The 22236-nt window shown below is 33.1% G+C and overlaps 1 protein-coding gene across 8 annotated transcripts in view; it reads right to left on the bottom strand.

The window, feature by feature from the left end:
- Window positions 1–22236, bottom strand: part of AHI1 (Abelson helper integration site 1) — a 164546-nt gene that overhangs the window by 78998 nt on the left and 63312 nt on the right. For all 8 annotated transcript variants that reach the window (XM_025049273.1, XM_015592141.2, XM_025049275.1 and 5 more), the window contains 2 exons: window positions 19334–19360; window positions 10940–11057 (listed from right to left, as the gene is read on the bottom strand). In XM_025049273.1, the coding sequence (XP_024905041.1) occupies window positions 10940–11057; window positions 19334–19360 (145 nt within the window). The remainder of the gene's footprint in view (window positions 1–10939; window positions 11058–19333; window positions 19361–22236) is intronic.

Here is a 22236-nt window from a genome sequence, read left to right as displayed (position 1 = left end):
CTTTCCCCCTGACCAGGGAAAAAAACATTAAGAGCTGCTTCTTTGATTCTAAGTGGTGCCCACTCCAAGCAAAATCAGTAAATAAAAAATGTTCACTGGTTTTTAAAACAAATCACTTTTCGTAGAATCATAGAACATAAAGTACAAAATGGACATTTACTGGAAATACGTAAAATGTTAATGTGCAGGTGTACAAAGAAAAGGAATGAGTAGATATGATTAGTATGCAGCAAATTTTACCTTTTATATTAAACATGAATACTTTTCATTATCAGAGATGTGATTAACATTTTGATATACAGATGTCTTCTTTATAATACTGAAAAACTAAAAGTAACCATAATATTTAGCAATTCGAGAAAGGCTTCCAAATTATGGATTACTCATTTTATTCAAAACTATATAAAACTAAGTTTATTATGAGAAAATACTTATGGAATTTATACCATGATATAAATTATGTTTTGATAATCTACTTAAAAAATTATATATTTCGTCTATAGCCATGCCACCCTGAACAAGCCTAAAACCCGTCTGATCTCGGAAGCTACGCAGGGTTGGGCCTGGTTATTACCTGGATAGGAGACCACCTAGGAAGACCAGGTACTGTAGGCGTAAAAAATAAAAAATAAGGGATTGTAAGCTGATAAGGTGCTTGCAATCCGCAAGATCAACCAAGGGTTGCCTAGCCTAAAAAAAAAAAAAAAAAAAAAAATTACATATTTTGAAATATACGCGTGTTATTTTGTATGCCTAATTGTCTTAAAAAGTGAAAAATTGTCAATTTTAGTTCAAGATTTTAAAAACAGTAAAATGTATCATATGGTTGATATTAAACTACTAAATGTAGTCTTATTCTCGAACTATAAAAACAAACAATAAAGGTATGTCTGGTGAAAAATAATTGGTCTATTTTATAACCTGCTCTCTCACCTTGCCTGTTGCAGCCATATAAAGTTGTTGCAATTCTTTCTTTAATCCTCACCTCTGAGTGAATTGAATACTGACAATTTCATTTTACTCTGGAGGCAAAGCAGTGTTATAAAAAATTCACTTTTACCATGATATAAATTATGTTTTGATAAAGAAGTTGAAACTTTTAGAGTCTTCTACTTACCATTGTATTACAAAAACCACTATATCATGGAAATGTTTAATCAGTGTTCCTAAAAGTAGTTTTGAAAAACTATATACGTACTATAGGAATATGGCTATTAACATAAGACATTTACTAAGTTTAATTCTAAGAACATAGTGATTTCTCTTTCTAAAGTTTAGAGGGAAGTTGGGTAAATTTAAAATAAAAAGGTTCAATAATTAAAATAGTTTTGAATATACTCATAAAGAATATACTCATAAAGATATATCTCTAATCCTTATTGCATTATAGGTCAAACGTAAGTAGGTACTTTAAAACTCTGACTTGCAATAAATACTTTCCTATCCTCCATTTTCAAATGACAAGTCATTAAGATAAAATAACTTGCTCCAGGTCACAGTTTAAGAACCTGGGTCTAAATTTAGGTGTCTTTGATCTCTTGGCTAAGTGCTACCACAATATCATGTATTGATTTAAATGCAAAAAAATAAGAAACTTCTACAGTCCCTATTCAAGTTAATCAATATTGTCTATTAATAACATCTGCACAATCATGATAATAAAATATCATGAATTCTTCGATATTATATTCAGATATAGAGTTTTGAGTTTTAATTTTAAAAGCATTATTTGTATTCAATTGAAAAAACTAGTAATCTATTCTTTATGTTGTAATGTCTAATTTGTCTGGTGTCGGATAATAAAGATTTACATAGATTTTGAACTATCCAATATGATAGCTACGTGTGGCTATCTAAACTAAAGTGTAATAAGATTAAAAATTTAGTTCCTAAGTCACGCTAGACACATTTGTTCAATTACTATGTAGGGTTAGAGGCTACCATATAGGCCTATGCAGGTCTAGAGTTCAGAAAAGAAGTCTAGGCTGAAGATAAACATTTGAGAATCACTAGCAAATGGGTTTTATTTATAGTCATGAGATCACCAAGGAAGTGAACATATATAGGGAATAAAAAAGGATCAGACTGAGGTGGGATAATCTAATAAGACATAGAAGAAGAAGAGTCTGCAAAGGAGAAGAAAGAGTAGTGGCTAATGAGATGAGAGGAAAACTGAGAATGAAGTGTCCTAGGAGCCAGTATATTAAGAAATGATCAAATGTGTCAATGCTGCTAATAAGTCTAGTAAGATAAGGACAAAGAATTGACCATTTGAATTAGTAATGTAAAAGTAACTGATATCTTGAAAAAAAAAAAAACAGATTAGAGATTGAAACAAATTTATAGAAGATGAAGTTATTAGAAACAGTCTGAAAACATAGTAGACTGCAGTAGATACAGAATCTATCCGACAATGAAACTCAGAGAACCTGTGAACACAATCGATTCAGCACATATTGTAGGAGGTGAAATAAAACAAAACCCAGGAAAGGGTCATATGTAAAAACACTTAAGCCAAACAGGCTGCAGATCTCACATAAAATGGATGCTCTAGGCATTTATCTAAAACAGTAGAATTGTCTCTAAAAATAATATTGAACAAAGCTTTTGGTAAGAGTGAAGACTTCTAGAGTGGATACTATTTTCCTACTTAGTCTCATTCTGACAATTAGTCTGACAGCCTGACTCATTTATGTTGCCTGTTTACTCTAAACATAAGCTGCCAGTTAGTATGTCTTAGCTATATATACAAAGTTCTCAATAGACCTTCTGGTAAGGTGAATGAAATAGTGAAATTATAGAGCTATTTACACAACAAAAGAGGAACACCGTATTTGTACCAATTTCATTTTTAAAAATAGACAGATGCCAAGGATCTTAGAAATCAAGGAAAAAGAAAACGTTGACATGAAAGAATAAAACAGGACCCATAAACAGATGAAAAAACTGAACACAGAGGAAGCCAACTCAGAGAAAGGAACTTTACTTAGAAAAATATAATGACATCCACAAAATTTTGATACTGGAAAAAAGGAACAAACAGGACAATAAAGATTAAAAGAATGATTGGTGAATTAAATGAGATTTAGAATAAAGAAATGAGAACACTCTGAGACCAATTACTTAGAAAAAAGAAATGAGAAGAGTCATCAAAGATGAGTCCAGTTTCTACCTGAAAGAATGGTAATGCTTTCAACAGAAATGGAACAGAAGAGTAAAATACAGAGGCTTCTTTCAGGAAACTTAAGCTCACTCATGGCAATGATTACATTTCTGTTACATATATGCCCAAAGTGGTTACCCTATGTATCTTGCTACACAAGTTTGAGGCCGAATATCTTTTCTGAGATTAGATTTCATACTTCAGAGCCATATATACTATAATAGCTGTTAAGTTTTGCCTGACCTCTCAAAATTTTTCATTTGATCTTTTTTAAAAAAGATGCTATATGCAAATAACGTCTTTAAATCTTCAAAATATAAAAAAAAAGCTAAATTAAGAAGTTGTTAATACATCAATTGGAAAGCTATGGAAAAGGTAAACATCAGAATATCTACAAAATACAAATACAATAATCGGGCATGTATTTTGGCTTTGTTAGGATTAAATTATGTGGCTTTTATATTCATTAAATTAATAAGATTTTTTAAATTTCTTATAGTTTATGGCATTCAGTTGTTTTCTTTTAATTTTCCACTGAATATGAATATAATTGATTCCCTTTTAAAATTAATCCACTGGGCAAATGCTACAATATACTTCAATAACTACATTTAGCAGGTTCTTAAACTAAATATATACATACACACACCCATAGGGTAAAGGGGGAAGGAGTGGGAGGGAGGGAGAGACTGAGAGAGGGAGGGAGGGAGGGAGGAGAGAGGATGAAGAGAGGGAGAAAAGTGACTGAAAAAGAGTAGCTTCAAATAAGCTTTCTATTTTTAAGAAATTGGGGGGAAAAGGTTGAAAATTCTAAGGTTGGAACTATATACTAACCATGTAACTATCATATAAAATAGCTTCTTATAAAATAAATGGCTAGGAGATGGGTCAGCAAATTTAAGTTCATTCCAATCAGCATATTCAAATAGGAGAAAAATCTGCATTCATATTTTCCCGTCAGAGAGTATTAGGAGAAATTTAGTCTTTCAATGGAGAAATTAATACTAAATGCTTATCCTTTGCATGAAGAACCATTCATTAAGTATATTGATATTTAATAGAGTTGATAAAAACGATTTTTAAATTAGGGAATGATAAATATGTAGAATATACTTTATTAAAAGAGAAACACTTTACTAATTCATATGACATTATTCAGAATATAGAGGGGCTTTTACTACAGCTGAGGATAAATTTTAATCTTTAATAAGTGGATTAACTCAGATCACTGGAGAATTCTTAGTATAATTCTGATACTGCTACTAAAGTGGCACCTTAAACCTACATGTTGAATAATATTTGATATGTACCGAATATCCATTTTAAAGAATCCAATTATGCATGACACCAAAAAAAGAAAAAGTCTAATGAAATTTCTGTCTTTGTGTAAGGGGAATATAAAATAGTCATGTGTTAAAGGGAAAGAATTCACATAATCAAGGTTTTTTGCTCAGTGTCCAGAAAAACCCAAATATGAAAATAGTCTCACCTCCAGATTTTGTGTTGACTGGTATTTATGTGGAAAGCCCAAGTTCCAAAAGTTAAGTGGGTCGTAGTGGATTATTTAAAGTTTGAGATGCCTTTTTGAAAACTTCCTCTTAATATTACTTCATCTTAATGTCTTTTTTGACATACTTTAAAAATTTTATACCCATTATTTGCCTCTCTGACATGTCTTTTTTTTTTTCTATAATAATCACTTACTACATTTTATTAAATTATATTTTAAAACAAGATCTTCTCCATTCCTTTGGCCACATGGCAAATTGCATGATTTCAAACTTAAAAACAAAATCAAAAGACTCTCCCATAAAATCTCGTGTTCTTAAGTCTCACAAGATCTTATGGATTTCAAAGTATTAAAAATATTTTTCTGATCTTCATGATTCTATGACGTAGACAATTCATATAAAGTAGAACACATTTTAGGTGGGAAGTGGCAGACTAGGGCTCAGGCCCAAGTCTTCAGGCCTTCAGTGCTTTTGCCACCAGAAAGCACGTGTCTCGAACTGAGATTGAACAAATTCCCGCTTTTAAAAATTGTGCCATAAAAACATTATTCTTTTTAGTACCATAAAGTACATTTGTCTATAGAAAATCAGTTAGTTCTGTAGACTGTCTTTTCTATGACAGTGAATTAACTCCTTTAACCCATCCCACCACCTAAACTTACATCCTGGAATTCTGAAGGTTTGAATTCAGAATTCAATAAAACATTCTTTTTCAATTAATAGTTTAAAGTTCATTAAGTAATACTAACAGAAAACTGTGCCAATTCTGATGGGATGAGAAAGTTCTTTGAAGCTCATTTTACCTTCCTTAAAATGGAAACCCCCTTTAACTATCACCTGTGTTTATTGAGTTATTCTAATTCTTAATTTTTGCCAAAATGTTTTTTTCCTTCTTTTGAAATACAAGAACTATCTTGTTTCCAGTTTACATGTAATCTACCTTCTACAATGGGTTACATAAAGATATCACAGAATCTCTGGTGAAATTACAACCCCGGATTGCTTTTACATTTCGGTTATACTATTTGAAAACTGTATTTCTCTATAAAAAATATTAAACCTTAAGAAATACAGAAATCTTGAAAACAATACAATTTAACTGGAAAAACAGCTCCTAATTTTAAGAGTTAAACTTTAATTTTTTATTCCTGGCCAAGGGAATACTGTATACTTACGAAAGTCATAGAAAATAAATAGAAAAATACGGTTCTTCAAATATTATTCAACATGTAGAAGCACAAAAGTTAAGTTGACAGATCTCCTAACCAATACTTAAGTCATTTGAATGATGTTATGATTTGTTTAAATCAAATACCTTGCCCTCTAGGATATGGTAAAAAGTTAGATTTAATGGTTGGCTATCAAGTTTAATACACATTTATATGGTCTAATGGAGAATGCAAAGAAAACATGGAGAAGTCAAGCTATTGGTTGTCTTTAAAAACCATGTTATACTCTGCCTCTCTCATCAAACTCCAAGTCTACAATTAAAAAAGATGTTATAAGGACTGCATTAATAAAGTCATATTAGAATGATTCATTTCATTTTGCATTTCTCATCTATTGAATATGAACTGAATTTAATTTTGCACAATGCTGTGAAAAGATATATCAAGTATATAAAAATGAAACATGCTGTCATTCAAAAATAAATACACAAAAATAATACTGCCAATGGAATAACCACTTCCAGTTACCCCCCTCTTCCCCCAACAGTGACTGATTTTATTTTTTACTGAATAATCCACATTTTAAAATTTACTTCTATAATAAGGGCTCTTGAGATGGTTGAGTGGGATCTGGGATTCTGATGGGCTGTCACAGAACAAAATTTCTCTGCAGAGAACCTCTCGAATTGACTGGAGACTACCACAGTTTCACTGGAACCAAGCCTTTAAAATACAGGCTTGGCAAATACAGAATTGTATTTAAAGGTCAAAGGTCAAAGAAAAATCTAAATTGATTAATCCTTAGAAAATATCTCCTTGATATCTCAGTTTTAACAACTATGCCTATTCTGAATAGTACTGTTCAGGTTATTACTTTGCAGTACATCACAGACCTCTAAAGCTCGTAACAAAAGATAACACCTACAACCAGAGAGACCTCTTGGCAGAGTGGGAGGACCATGGGCCAAGAATAAAGGTGTGACTCCAGGAACGGTCTTCTTGAGCAGACAGCCCACTTCACATTCTGAACTTGTGTTCTTCTCTAGGAAGAGGCATTTTGGTGTGGTAAGGATGAGTACTAAGCTAGAAGTGAGATCTTGCTTTAGACACAACTGCCACTAGCTACCTGAGTTCTGACAAGTTGCCCTATTTGCTTCTGTTTCACTCTAAAGGGACTGAATACCAAAAGTTTCAAGGTCCTAGAAGCTCTAAGAAGATTTCACTCCTTACAATTTTAACGTTTACCTTACTTATCAGCGTGTTTTGTTGGGAATCAGAGGACATATATAAAAGCATTTTATAATTTTTTTAACAAATACAAGTTGCCTGTTATTGTTTTAGAGATTTCCCTCATTATGCTACAGAAGTATAGAAACAGTTTTGAGATGCAGTATAACATGTTTACTACATGGTGGGGCATTATGAACTATAACCTACAATTTAATCTAAAATGTTAAAATTACAATTTTCTTTCTTTTTATCTCCCAGCTTTACTGAAGTATAATAGACAAAGTTATACAATTTTCTTTCTTATATATCACTCAGGAAAGATTTATAGTTTTAACTTTAATAGGATTAACTAATTTATTATTTTGTAATTAAGAACCTAGAATATCAGCCCAAGGAACAGTCTAAAATAAGTATTTCAAAGAAGTTATATCCAGATTTGTTTTTCTCTTCTAACCCACCCCTTATTCAGACACCAGCTGTATTTTTTTTTAAAAAAACACCTTTTATCGTCTTTCACACTCATACCTTTTTACCTAGAAAAGAAAATGTGAATTACTCGGTAGGGCACAATTTGACCCCAATCTACCTTTGCAAACTCAGTTTTTCCTAAACACATCCACCTCACATTTCCTTCAGCTAAACTAAGACTCAAATCACTCCCTAGCGATACAAAGCTCTTTTCTAAGTGTATATGTGTGGTTACCTGCTTCTTGGCTCAGTGGGCTTTCCTGAAGCCCCACTTGCTGATGAGGCCTATGAAGAAGACAAAGGCAAGGTCACTGAAGGTTTTATAAGACAGGGTAAGGCCCCTGGAACTCATTCTAATTGTGATAGAAAGACATTTAAGTTTTAAGCAGGGCAGTCACACGATCTAATTTATTTTTCAAGGAATCATGTTGACTGCAATGGGGAGAATAAGCTAAGAGACAAGAGGGGAAGTGGGCAAGTGGAGGGAGGAGGAAGAATCAGGAACGGCTCCTAGTTTTAGCTAAACTGCTGGGTAAATGTGGTAGAGAGAGTGCTGGGACTGGGAAGACCTGGTGTGTGGCAGGGGAAGTGGAAATGGGGGGAAGGGCTTTGGGGCAGGGAATCAAGCATTCTGCTTGGTCATGGAAAGTGTGAGAAACCTTTATTCCAGTGACGCTTTATTTATACGGTGATTTTAGAATTTATGCCACCCCACTTTGAAATGATTTGCTATATGCTCACTGTCTCTCCAACCAGACTGTAAGCTCCCTGAGGACTGAGACTGTAATATTTAGTCCCTATCCTTAGATGAGAGCCTTAAACAACGTAGCCACTTAAAATGATTTCAGAATGAATAAGGTAGTTCTCTAGAAACTGAAGAATACAAACCAAAGAAGAAAGAAATACTTTACTAGCAGTCTCCATTACCTAGAACTCACCCTGAATAAGGTCCATAGAAGTTAGAGCAGACCACAGACAATAAACCTACCTTGGAGACTAGCTTTCCAGCATATAAACTCATATATACACACACACACACTCAAATCAACCCTGTTCTTAAGCCTCTACCAAGACGGCTAGTGGGCCCGTACTGACTAGCTCTGTGTAAACAGCCTTTCTTTATACTGTACAAAGCCAAACATCTACAGACATCACTTGACTATTTAGATAGGATGTTTAAAAATCTTACTGAAAATCTATCTACATTATTATTTTTGCAGTTCTGTATCTCTGATTCTAACAGGTTATTTGTATAGTCAAAAATACTTAACTATTCCCTTTTAAAACTGGTTTGAATACTGAATAGAACCTCAGAATTTTTATGACAGAAACTCATCAAATCCAGAGCCCTTATGTACTTGTGGGGATCAGAAAACTGAGGCCTGAAGAAACTGTTCAAGACTCTATTGTCATTTAACAATGGAGTCACGTATAGAAACAAGTTCACCTGTTTCCTATAGCAGGATGTTTTCCACAAAGACTGGCTTTTTAATGAAAAAAAGGGAGTAATTTGGTCATTTTGCAACAGACTACGTATTCTGCTTTTATAAGTTTTCTATATTGTGACATCTCAATAAAGTTTTAAAGAAAAAAATTTTAAAGATTATGTGTTAAAATGAGGTCAGGCACATTAAGAACTAAAACAAAATCAAGTAGAGCAGTGTTATCATGTGTATCATGTAGCTTAATGGTAATGCTTCTGAGAGAGTGGACATGGAGGCACACACATGCTATAAATACACTGACTCAAGGCCTATATATGGCCAAGGAAAGCTGAAGGTAAATGGAGCTAATCCCATATACAATGGTGAAGTTTCTAAGGCTTGTCTTTATCACATCCAGCTTTCTCTTTATTCTTTCTCAGTATTCGTTATCTGTCTCAGTGGCAATCCCTCTTCTATTTCAAAGACCTTCCTATCTATCCTCTCTGATCTTTCCCTTTACAGAAAAGGAAAGAATTTTATATCTATCATCTACTCCTTGTTGGCTGACAAACTTAAGATACTACTTGAATGAATTTTAATCAATATATTAACTCAACCAAATATTTTTTTCTATGCCTTTAATCCTAAAGTATGAAATGAAAGATTTGTTCCCAGAAGAATTTTAGCTCTCAGGAGAAAAATGATAGGGATCCACTGGTGGAGACAGATTCCCTTCCTCCTCATCAATAAAATGACAGGATCTGAAGGCAAACCAAGTAGCTAGTTAGGGTGCAGAGAATAAGAGTCTAAAAAGACAGGGCCTGGTGTGCTCTCCATTATACATATGAATGACCAATAAACACTATGATTCCAACTGCTGGCAGATTAAATTTAAATTTCTAAAGTTTGGGATAACTTAATCATTCTAGTAATTTGAAGCTAGTATTCAGTATTTTCAAAGCTAGCATACACATACTCATCATGTTTAGTATTTAAGTACGTTATATTTGTATAGTACCTTATGCTGACAAAGTATATGTGCTATGTGATTTGAGCTTCAACAATTTATAAACATCATTTCTAGTTTCCAAATGAATATTCTAAGGTTCACAGGTAATAAAGAGAACAAAAGGCACAGTCAGGAGTGAATATAAGAGTTCCAGATCCAAGTAGTTTCTCACCATAATATGTAACTTATAAAGCAGTATTAAAATACCTTGCATATGTAAACTCCAAATACTTTCAAATCAGAAAATTTCAAAGATAATTGTTTTGTTATTCTCAGTTCTTATCTTTGTAAAAGAATTCAATGATAGAAAAAAATACTGTCTAAAAAATATAGCTAATGAATAGAAATAGTCATCTTTCGATCTCCAAAGTAACATTCTCGCCTAAATGCTCGTTCTTTGATGTTCTTTCAAAACCTTATTCAAATTAATTTAAAACATTGGCCTAAAAATTTTCAATTATATAGTTTCAACTCAGTGATTCACTTAGATTTCTGTAACTAGTTTCTTTGCCTATTTTATTAATTTGCTAACTTTGAAGAAACATGATATCACTGGCAGGCTGGATCCTATTTCTGCCAAAATGCATTTTACCTTGGATTCTTTGAAATGAATTGTAACATAAAATTAATTATGGTTCCTATATCTAAGGGAAACTGAATCAGTTTTAATAGTAAACATGTTTAAAACTCACATGTTTTGCTACTTTTCAATTATTATCTGTTCAATAGAATAGAGGTTGAGAGTATCTACTATTAAATTACCAAATTCACAATTGCTTTTGAAATCTTTAGTAAATTTTTAAAGGAAAAAAGGATGCTGGAATATAATTCAAGTGTGAAAACTGACCAAACTGACCATTACGATGATATGAGCTGTATTTCTGAAGTGAAATAAATGAAATTCATGAAAAAAAAAATAGCATTTGAACATTTGAAAGAATAGTCAAAGTAAGGAAGAGGCTCACCGGTCTGAGTGAAATCAAACCGACGCAGAATCTGACGAGTGTCCAGCACGTTCGACTGTTTTAACTTAGACTGTTGTGAAGAGGATGGGGTTGAAGTAAACGAGAGATTTTTGTTGACCTGTAATAGAAAAGCCAAATCAGAAACTAGAGCGAATTTCCTAGGTCACTGATGCAAAAACTGAATGAGAAATATTTGCTTACAAAGCATACCATGTCACATGGTAGGTCAAAAGGAGAGGTAATGATTTACATGCTTAGTTTTTTATGTTTACAAAACATAATAGGTTTTATCAAGAAAGGAATATAGTGGTAATAAAAGCATAATTCTATTAAAGTAAATCTGTCTTACTAATAACAAGTTAGCTTATGATGAAGTTGACATTATTAATAACAAAACAGAATGGTTTTAAAAGTTATGCAAAGAAATGCAAAAAAAAAAAAAGTGACTCCTTTCAATTAAGAAAGAGTTAAATGTTTCATATCCACATTTCTCTAGCATTTTGTAAAACAGCAGGTACTTCCTTTAAAGAGCCTGCACAGAAAACACCTGTAATATTCATGTTTATACACATCATGGTGACATAGATAACACAGCTGTAACCTAACTTGCCAAGTGAAACAGTTTCCACTGCATCAAAAAACCTTATTCTTAAGACACTGTTTAAAAACAGATTAAAATAATGTTCAAGAAAAATTTCTGTAAGTAAATATGATGTTTCTATAATACAAAAAACTACTATGATTGTCTGAGTACAATGGTCTCACAGAAATGCATAAGTACAATAATGTAACTACAGCTATTGAAAAATAAAGAATAGTCCACAAAAGAGTATTCACGGTTCATTAGTAAATTCTACTTATAACTTAGAATTAATTTCAGCAATGATCCAGTCTCAATAATAAATCATTCATTATATATTTATTATTTTTCATCACTTTCAAAAATTATTATAAAATGTGATCTAATTTTGAAAAATCCAAAACAGTATGAATTTCTAATTTACTGTGAAAAACATAATCTGTGAATTAGTAAAATATTAAATGAAAGTTTATAAATATTTGTGTATGAAAGTAGCTGCCCTCTCTTTTTTAAATAATCAAAATCGCACAGAGAACTTCCCCTGGATTAGTATTTAAAAATTCTCTTTTGATGTTCTGTATTAGACAGTAGGTTGTGGTTACATGCCCTTTATCTGACTTTTTATTTACATTATGTTTGTAAACGCTTGCCTTCTTCCTTGTAAACAGTGATAGTAAATGGTATATCTTCGATTAAATTTTTCTCTTGAAGAGGAAAAAGCTTTTACATATTTAGTGAAAGTCAATTAAGACCATATAATAATATAGTCTTAATGTTCCTAAACTGTTATGATGTTCTATAAATAACAAAAATGTTTTTCAAAGTAGTTAGATGGGATCAAATACCTATTCAGTGCTAAACAAACCACCCAGCCTTAACAACTCTATAAGGAGCCATTATTAAACACTGACCAAAATTAACGTTGACTATTTATAGTAATATCATAAAGTAACAATGAAGCCATATAACATTTTTGAGCTTCATTTTCCATCTTTAAATGAAAATAATAAAAATGTATGTATGCTCAATGGGAATGTGCTGTGGGAGCAATAAAGATGAACTGTTATCAGAGAGTGCTATCCACATATACCAACCATAAAGCACTAAATAACAAACAAGAAACAGATTAAATAGGGTATGTTAGCAAAGAGAAAACACAAAGTGCTATATAAATATTAGTTATTATTATTAACATCATTAGAAGTAAGAATAATTAGAAATATGTAATGTATGATGATGCAGTAAATTTTTCAGAGTACTATGCTTTTAAATGGAAGTACTATCTACAAAATGATATATTTATCGCTTAACTACTTAGTCCACTTCTCTTTTTAGAGTCATTTTTTCAGTTTTACTTCTGTGTTCTTGAAAATTTTTATCCTACATCTCAAACAATGCATTTTGAAATCTGGTGCAAAAGAACAGGTGTATGCTGGGGACAATCTCTCTCTCTCCCTCTCCCTCTCTCCTTCCCTCCCCTGCCCCCTCCCCCTCTTTCTCTCCTCTCTTCAGTCTTCCTCTTCATAAATTTACTTGGGCTAAAACCAAAGAGAACACCAGGAAAGCAAGAATAGGATCTTTAAATGTCCCCACTCAAAATGAAAGACTTGTCACTTTTTCAATAAAATGCTATTAAAAACAAACAGCTATAATGTACAATTAATGTTCTTCCTAAAGCATTTTTATGATTGTTCTTTTTTGACACATTTCTTTAGAGACTATCAAATGTTCATGTAGTGATGAGAGGCAACATAAAGCAGATAACTCAATTTATAAGGTTTGAGATAACTGTTAATTATTATAGTGATTTGAAATGAGAACTCAAAATATTATCAAAGCTAGCCTACATATATTCACTACTTCATTTAGAGGAAGAAAAATAATAATAACCATTAAATAAAATGAAGCAATATCTATTTTTGAAATATATGCTGTGGAAAAGAATTGCTTAATAATTTTACAACAACAGAAAGTTGACTAAGATAGTCTACCCTACATCAATCTACCCTCTTTTCACAACACACTTTTCTGCTTGCTTCATGCAAAAACCACAGTCTGCCAGAGTCAGTTTATTACCTCCATATTGGGGAAAACTAAAAGCATAAAAATTTAATGAAATTCATCTTAGAGAAACAGAAAAAAAATTCACTTGAACTTCTACCAAGTTAATTTTACAAAACTGCTTTTGCCTGCTCTTTCAGGGTATAAGCAGCTTTGTGCAAAATATGCAAATACTAATTCTCTATGAGGGGGTAAATTTTCATGTTAGAAAGTTAAAATGAGCTAACAATTAGTTTCTCTCTTAGTGAGTAATTAAATTTTAAATCCTTTGGGAGAGATACAACACTCATTTTTATATTATGTGGGGGCTAAAAAAAATAATTTTCTTCCCACCTTCTAAGCTCTTCTAGCTGGGCTAATAAGCAAATTAAAAAGAGAAAGTGTCCAAAGTTTATTATACAAATGCACATTCGGGGGTGCCATAAGACTGAGACCCAAAGAGGCATTGGAGCAGCTGACAAAGGAGAAAAGGAGAAGGGAAAGGGGGAAAAAAAGGCACCTCATAGGTAGCTGAAAAAGGTCATAACATACATGGCTAACAAATTCCTGCTAGGCAATCCAGAAACTATGGGACCCGGGGATGCTGGGCAGAATCTAGCTAACAGGCCCTCGCTTTGAGCCATCCTAACTAATGCTAGGGCGAATGCACCAAGATTCCCTTCCCAGAGCCTGCCTTTCTATCTGAATCTCTTAGGCAGGAAGGGGGAGGGTCAAAAGTTCTTTCTAAGTTTCTTTGTTTCTGAATAACCAGCTTAAATCAATATCTCAAAAGGCACATTTTGGATGGCAAAACTTTGGTCCCCTTCACCTACAAGTCTAATTATTTTAGCTTACTAAATTAGGTTATATGCTTGCTACATTTACCTGAATTAGAATTCTTAAAGTTTCAAGCTGCAAAGAAACTTCAAGCTCATTTTAACTTACAACCGAAAAGATGTTAATACTGTCTATATACTTATGTTCACAAATTTGTCCCCCTCCCTCCAGACGGCTGTCTATTTTTTCCACTAAATCCAAACGATGCAGATAAAATGTTAAATTGAAGACAGTTCTGGTGGCAAAAAACCTCCAAATACCCAGAAAATGTTTTGTTGACATCATACATCTGTTATAAAAATTAAAATCCCAATATCAAAGTACAAGTTAAACAGAAAACTTGAGCCAAAACGAGATTCAAGGTATATGAAATCGGGTACCTTAATATTCTCCTATTATAAATTCTAAAAACGGCTTACGTTCCTGTAATTTCCACATTAGTAAAACCTAAGAAATGAGTAGCCTATGGTTGTCATAAAGAGAAATTCAAAACATGATGTCTAGGTCCTCCTTTATAAGCTGGGACAATGAAGTGCAGCAATTAGGTTTAGAAACCCTGATGCTGTTAAAGATCAAAATTTTTACGACAGGGTAAGGTGCCAGAAAATCTCCCATAGTTTATCATAACTACATGAACTAAAACAAGAACTCAAATTTGAATCAACTGTAACAAAGTTTTATTTGTAATATTTAATCAAGAGTTTTTGAGCTTTGATATATATACCTAGGATTGATGGTTCAAAGATTACTGATGTGATTCCCCTGTGTGATGCTCGAAATTAAGATTTAGTGCTGGTTCAAACCATTTACCCAACGTTATGTCCCACTGAAAGCCAATTTACCTCAATGCATCTTGGCTTTCTCCAAACCTTTAACTCCTTTCTCAATATATTTCCTTACTTTATGGGGAAAATTTGGCCCTCAACCCTCTGAAATCCTCTTTTTCAAACCTATAAAAGAATATACCTCTTGAAGCTACCCTCACCTCTTTTCTTCTAGTGTCAGAGGAAGAGTTGCCCTTTTATTCAAGATTAATCCCTCCATATGTTCCTCTGGGGATGTCCTTAAGGGTCTTCCAAATTTTACTTTCAAATTTTCTACAGGCTGTTTCCTTACAAACTATAAGCAGAGATTTTTCTACTTTAATACAAAAACAAATAGCAAACAGTGAAAATTCTCACAATGATTCCATAATTTCCTTAAGCTTCACTAAAGTGAAACTCCTGAAAAAACAGCCCAGGACTACTATCCATATACCTCAACCATTTAATTTCAACCAGTTAAAATGAAGCTTTTCTCCATCAGAACGCTAAATCCGAAGTTTGTCACTCTGGACTTCCAATGATCAAATTTAGCAGATTCATCGAGGCCTCTGAGATACCTAACACTGTCGATCACTGTTCCCCCACTACTGGAAAACCATTTTCTGTTGGTTATCCTGCCATCGCTTATCAGTGTTGTCTGCTACACCAACTGGGCCCTCTTATTCCCCCTTATTACCGCAAGGCTACCCTGCTTGGGCAGTTTTTGTTTTCACCGCTTCATCAGCCTTCTATGCTGACACTTCTGAAATCTAAAACTTTTCTGATCAATAAGTTTAGAACTAAACTAACATTTTCTCCACTATTTATTTCCTCGAGGAAAGCTATCGCTATCCACCTTGCTGTCCCTGCCAGAAAGATGGGAATCATCCAAGACTGCTTCCTCACACTCCACAGTGTCAGTCACTAAGCCTATTAGATGCTCTGGCATCTGATCCTACTCTTTCTCCACAGTTAGCGCTTTGGTTCAGGCCTTCCTATTACTTATAAACAACTGTAATAGTCTCCTGATTTGTTTACCTATCTCTTGTCTATTTCTCAGGGTTGTTTTTTTTTTTTTTTATAATGCTACCAGGATTTTTCTAAAATGCTAATTTTATTGAGTAACACTTCTGCTTAAAACCTATTATCAATCAACTGTCTCACCAGATAAATTCCATACTTTTTAGTACGGCATACAGAGCTTTCTCTATTTTAACAACTACCTAGCTTGATAACCTTATTGCTCCATTTCCTATTCTCTGGCTACAGCAAACTGCATAGATATAGCTCCCCAGACATGCCAGGTTGTTCCACGTCTCTCTGACTTAGCTCATGCTGTTCTTGTTCTCATTTCCTGGAATGGGCTCCCTCTACCTCCGGCTCCAACTTCCTGGGCATGTCACCCCTTTTTTCTAGCTTCAGTTCAAGTATTACATTATGTATAAAAAACTTTTAAGACTTTCCCAACATAGTTTACCTTTCCCTCTCATTTCTCCAATATGTCCCATGTCTTCTATTACCGCCTCCGGGGTACATTATTAACTTCTCTATCACCACTGAATTATTCCCATCAGCAAATAACTATGCTTCAGTATTGTCCATCTAATATTCACTCCAGCTCCTGTTCCTTTTCTCCTCAGTCAAAATTTCTTTAAAAAACTGGACTATACAGTCTCTGCCTTATTGGATCCTATTCTATCTTCAGTCCACTTCAGCTGTGCTTTCGTCTCTGCCACTTACTGAAATAGAATTTATCAAGGTAACCAAAGGACATCATCTCGCCAAATATAATGATCAATTTTGTCCTCATTTTACTCATTCTTTCACTAGTATGTGACAGTTTATCACTCTTCTTTCTTAAATATTTGTCTCTAGGCATCCCTGATATACCCTCTCCTGGACCAGAGCCTCAAATATTTAGCTATACTCTCCTCCCAGGTTATCCTACTTAAGCATAGTGGTCTTCCCTCTGCTCCTTGAGCATGCCAGTTTTATTTCTAGATGAGGATTTTGTAGGACAGGACTAGTTCCTAATCAAGTGTTTCTCTTAGAGGGGCTTCCGTGATCATCCTTTGAGTAGTCTCTCCTCCCAGTCTTTCTCTGTTGCAGGGCATATTTTATTTTCGTCACATCACTTATTGTATGAAATCACCTGATTTATTTCCTTTTTTATTGTCATTTCCCTATAATAAAATTTTTGCATTCATTGTTACATCCTAGGCATATATGCGCACACAGACAAACATGCACAAATTTTTGCATTCATTGTTACATCCTAGGCATATATACGCACGCAGACAAACATGCACACAAACACACACACACACACACACACACACACACACAGAGAAAATGACTGCTAAGGTATATAGGGTTTCTTTTTGGAAGGAATAATAAAGTTCTAAAATCAGATAGTAGTGATGGTTGCACAACTCTGTGAATGTGGTAAAAATCAGTGACTTGTACATCTTAAAAGGGTGAATATTATGGTATGTGAATTATTTCTCGGTAAGACTTATTCTTTTAAAAAAACTAGACACTAGTAAAGTTAATCTTTACAGATCTCAACTAATTTCCAAGTACATCATCATATTTTCAATAACCATTTATTCTACTTTCATCAAGTAATAGGGATACAAAGATAAATAACATGATCCTCAACCCTCAGGGAGTTTCCAGATTAGCAGCAAACATTCCCCACAAAGCCTTGCAAATATGTGCAGAACATTTTGGACATTCAGATAGTATTACAAAGAAGGGCATATAGTATATTTGTTAAAATAAATAGTTCTGAATTGCTAGTGAAAGAATAAACTATTTTTTGACTCCAGTTTTATATTCTATGCATACTTAGGAAGATTAATAATCTTGGAGCAACAATCATTACACCCATCATTGCTATCAGGAACAAGTTTCCTGAACATCTGCAGCCCAAGTCAGAATACAGTGTGTTCTCTTTTTCCCCCCATCTTCCTTCCCCTTGTCTACATTCCATATCCTGCTGAGTTGTGATAATTAGGTAAAAAAGTGATAGGTCCTGACTGATACTCAACAGCTCAGTGGTGGGGAAAACCCAGTGTTTTCTGACATGTTTCCTCCATAAGATGCCCAACGTAGAAAGAGACAGTAGCCTACTTACTTCTGTATTCCAAGTGCCTGCCGCATAGTAGCGGCAGGTGTTTATTGAATAAAAAGATATTCCCACTGCACTGCCATTATATAAAGCAGTCTTTGAACACACCAACACCATTCTAATTATTTCCCTTCTGGATGTCTCACCCTTTTACTTTGTGACACATATAATTATATTTGATCAATGAATAGATGTCTAATAATTCAACTGAATTTTGGGAGTGAACCGAAAAAAAGAAGAGAGAAGGATGAACATGTGGTGCCATTCCAACTCTTTTAAATTAAAATTTATTTTCTTGACAATGGAGTTAAAGAATGTACACAAAATAAACTTGCTTATAAAAGGAAGAAAGCTGCTGTGTTGAAAGCATCTCGGGTACAATTTAGTTAAAATTGTTTAACAATCAAGAGCTTTTTGTACACTAGTGTGCTTGGACTAATTGGGGGGTCTTGGGCAAATCACTTAACCTCAATAAGCCTCAGCTTTCTTCTTTCTAAAACTGAAATAACAACATGTAATCTGTCTCTCAGGACTGTTATATAGTTAAATGGGAAAAGAAGTGTGAAACATTGGTATAAATGATCAAAAGCATTATTAGCACAATATGTCATTGTTATTTATGTGAAGCTTGTATGCACTTGAGGATTATACAATTTACTCAGCATGCACTCACTGAAAATGTAGTAAGTGTCTCTTACCTACTAAGTATCATGTAATATTTTTCTCAGAGAATGAAATGACCTTGCTGGTCCTTTACTGAAAGTATATCCCAATCACTTAGTATTTTTAAATCTACAAAAATATGAACCCACTTGCTAAATTCTCAGGTCCCAATATTAAAATTCCTTGAGATATTCAAGGTCAAATAAGGAAAATACATATCAACTTAACTTTTGTAAAAGTTCTATTAAAAACTATGAATGGTTCATTTGAATTCTTTGGTGCATCGCAATGAAAACTCTAGTTTTAAAGTTATCTTCTTGGTAATAAAAACTACTTACTTTTGCAGCACAGGCTCGCATCACCTCCTAAAAAATACAATAAGAAAAGAAATATTAATAATATTTTTATGTTAATAAAATAGCAACTCTTTTCAATACAAATATTAACATTTTAATAACCAAAATCAATATTTAGGAGTTTCTTAATCTATTATCCTGTAGTTGTCATTCTATATTTCCAATGGGCTGAAAAAAGTGTAAATTAAAGAAAGACACTCAATGCCATGTTCTTGGTAAATCTAACTTATCAAATGGCACGGACAAACAAGATTCTGTTTTGTTTGGGTTCCCACATGTACCTGTCTCAAGAAAAACTTGTTTCCTCAATAAACTACCATAAATAATAAAATTCTGTACCAGAACACTAACATGTCTAAAAGTCACACTCTGAATTAATTGACATATATAATTATCTCTGTAAATAACAATACCCATAAATATAATTCCTATATTAATAATCTATTTCATTGAAAATCTAATAACAACACCACTGAATGGTAAAGTATATGACCAATACTGAAGGAGCTGCAGAAAGAAACTGCCTACAATTCATGGGACAAGGCCAAAAAAAGATCGCTTTTGAAAAACAAACTTGTAAAAGTCAATATATAATGAATGACTTAAAAATCTGCTGCTAAGGACACACACACACAAAAATACTCAAGTCCAATTAAAGTGAACTAGAATATATTATCAGCCCAGTATAGAACCAGAGAAAAATGGCAACAATTAATGTGGAGTTTAGGAAAAAAGAGAACTGAAAAAGAGGAACATCAATTTTTTTAATCCAGAAATTTCTAAGGGCCAGATACTATGTCTAAAGAATATTAGTAATTCTATCACTAAAGAGAGGTAGTAAAACTGACTGTGAACATGGGACTCTCAGTGCCTGGACAGAATCTCAGCTCCAATGAGCACCATCTGTGTGATGTTGGCGATACAGCTTTATCTTTGTAAGCCTCAATGTTATCTTCTGTAAAATGGAAGGTTCTTTACATTATAGAATGGCTTGAGGATTAAATATAATAAACATGTAGAGCACTTAGCACAGTACCCAGAATTCATTATGTCAGTTTTACTCATCCCTAAATAGATATTAGTTGTCACCAATCATTATAAGGTGAAATTTCCTGTGGAGTAAAGAAAATTAACCTTTTTCAAAACTGGCACACAACATTTTTATACATATCTAATCCCCATTCCTATGACTCTGCTTAACAATCAATGCTATAATCAATAACCTGGGTTTCAGGTTAATTTTAGAAAAGGAGAATGATTGTGAGTGTTTGGGTAGTTGAAAAGGTATACCTTTCATTATAAGATTTTTTTTGTTTATAAGTCAACTTTTTGTAAGGCTGATTACTCCTAATAGGTATCTCAAATTCTGAGAAATTCTGGATGCACTAATAAGGTCGAATTTCTCGATCTGAAAACTTAGAATGAGTTGCACGATGTCTCAAGATACTGTCTACCTGTGAGGTCTTTCCTAGGTTGTAGTATGCTTTTCAGGTGCTGCTATAACAATGTACGGTCAAGTCTTTCAAATATAAAACAGTCTGTTAAATGACTTATATTACGACTAAATGGTAAGGGAATTAATGTATTCTTTGTATGCTTTACTCACTGAGTAAACACCTATTAAATACCTGCTGAATTTTTTATGCAATACACACACACACACACAGACACACACAGACACACACATCCTAAACTGCTCTATATTTTATTTTTAAAAAACCATTCCTATTGTGGTTACAAAAAAAAAAAGTAGCTCCTGTAATATAATACGAAAGTAATAGTCTTCTTTATTAGACTTCTATACAGAAGACGAGTGATACAGTTCTTAATAGACTAAGTAACCAGCTAACAAAAAAAAAGGAATTTAGGGCTATTAAAGGAAACAAGAGGAAAGGAGTTATGACAAAAAGTGGGAATCTAGTCAACTTAAACCTTGCAAAATATAAAAAGAATAACACTGCCATGGGAATAAAGATGGCACTTTGTTTTTATTCCTATACATACTCTATACGTTCTGAAAGTAAAGTTCAGTGAATTGTCTTAACACAGGAAAAAATATGGTTTTTCAAAAACCACAGCAAATAGACAAATCTTCCATTTCCAAAGGCAGCTTTGATATACCTCAATCCCAAAGTAAACATATTCTCTAAATAATTTTTAAAAGAAAAGATTTGGTTAATGCTAATTTCATGATTATAAGAAAAGTAAGATTTCCTCTTTCCATAAATTATCAATTTACTTCCTCCTTGTCTTTGATTTCAAATCTTAAAAAATATTTTTCTGATTTTATTTTTCCTTTATATCTACTTTGTTTTGTTCTTAGAGTCTTTCATTTGCCTGAGGATGACAGCTATATAAGATGATATAAAAGAAAAGCTACAAGACAAAGTGATTCCAGGATGCCCAGTTATACAAGTGTAAAGACTGGCAGATTGTAGGAAACTTTTTTATACATCTATGAATTGCTCTTAAGTCGGTAGATAAAGTAATTTTGCCATGCAACATTTTACACAAGGGGCATTTTTTTTTCCATGTAAAGAAACATTTTTTCTTATTTTTAAAACTCCATTTATTCATACTTCCTTTCAAAATGAAATGTCATGCATTATTCAATTATTTTCAAATGTTAAAATACAAAGAATTATAATGCCGAAATGAGTTTATTAATTTATCATCATATATTCTAAAATTTATACTGAGAAATAGAAAAAAAATTGCCCCATATTCTAACCAAATCTAAACCACAGCCTGAATGTGAACTGTGCTGTGGTATACCTTAAATTCTCTAACTTTCAAAGAAACAAAAAAAGAGAGAAAGAAAGTATAGTCAGAACTAAAGGTGTGTTGACGTAGTTCCTAGTATGTTTGGTTTAAAAATGGTCACA

The sequence above is a fragment of the Pteropus alecto genome, unplaced genomic scaffold (assembly GCF_000325575.1).
Source record: "Pteropus alecto unplaced genomic scaffold, ASM32557v1 scaffold185, whole genome shotgun sequence".
Lineage (NCBI taxonomy): Eukaryota > Metazoa > Chordata > Mammalia > Chiroptera > Pteropodidae > Pteropus > Pteropus alecto.
Note: the sequence above shows the minus strand (reverse complement) of the source record. Positions and strands in the feature narration are given on the sequence as shown.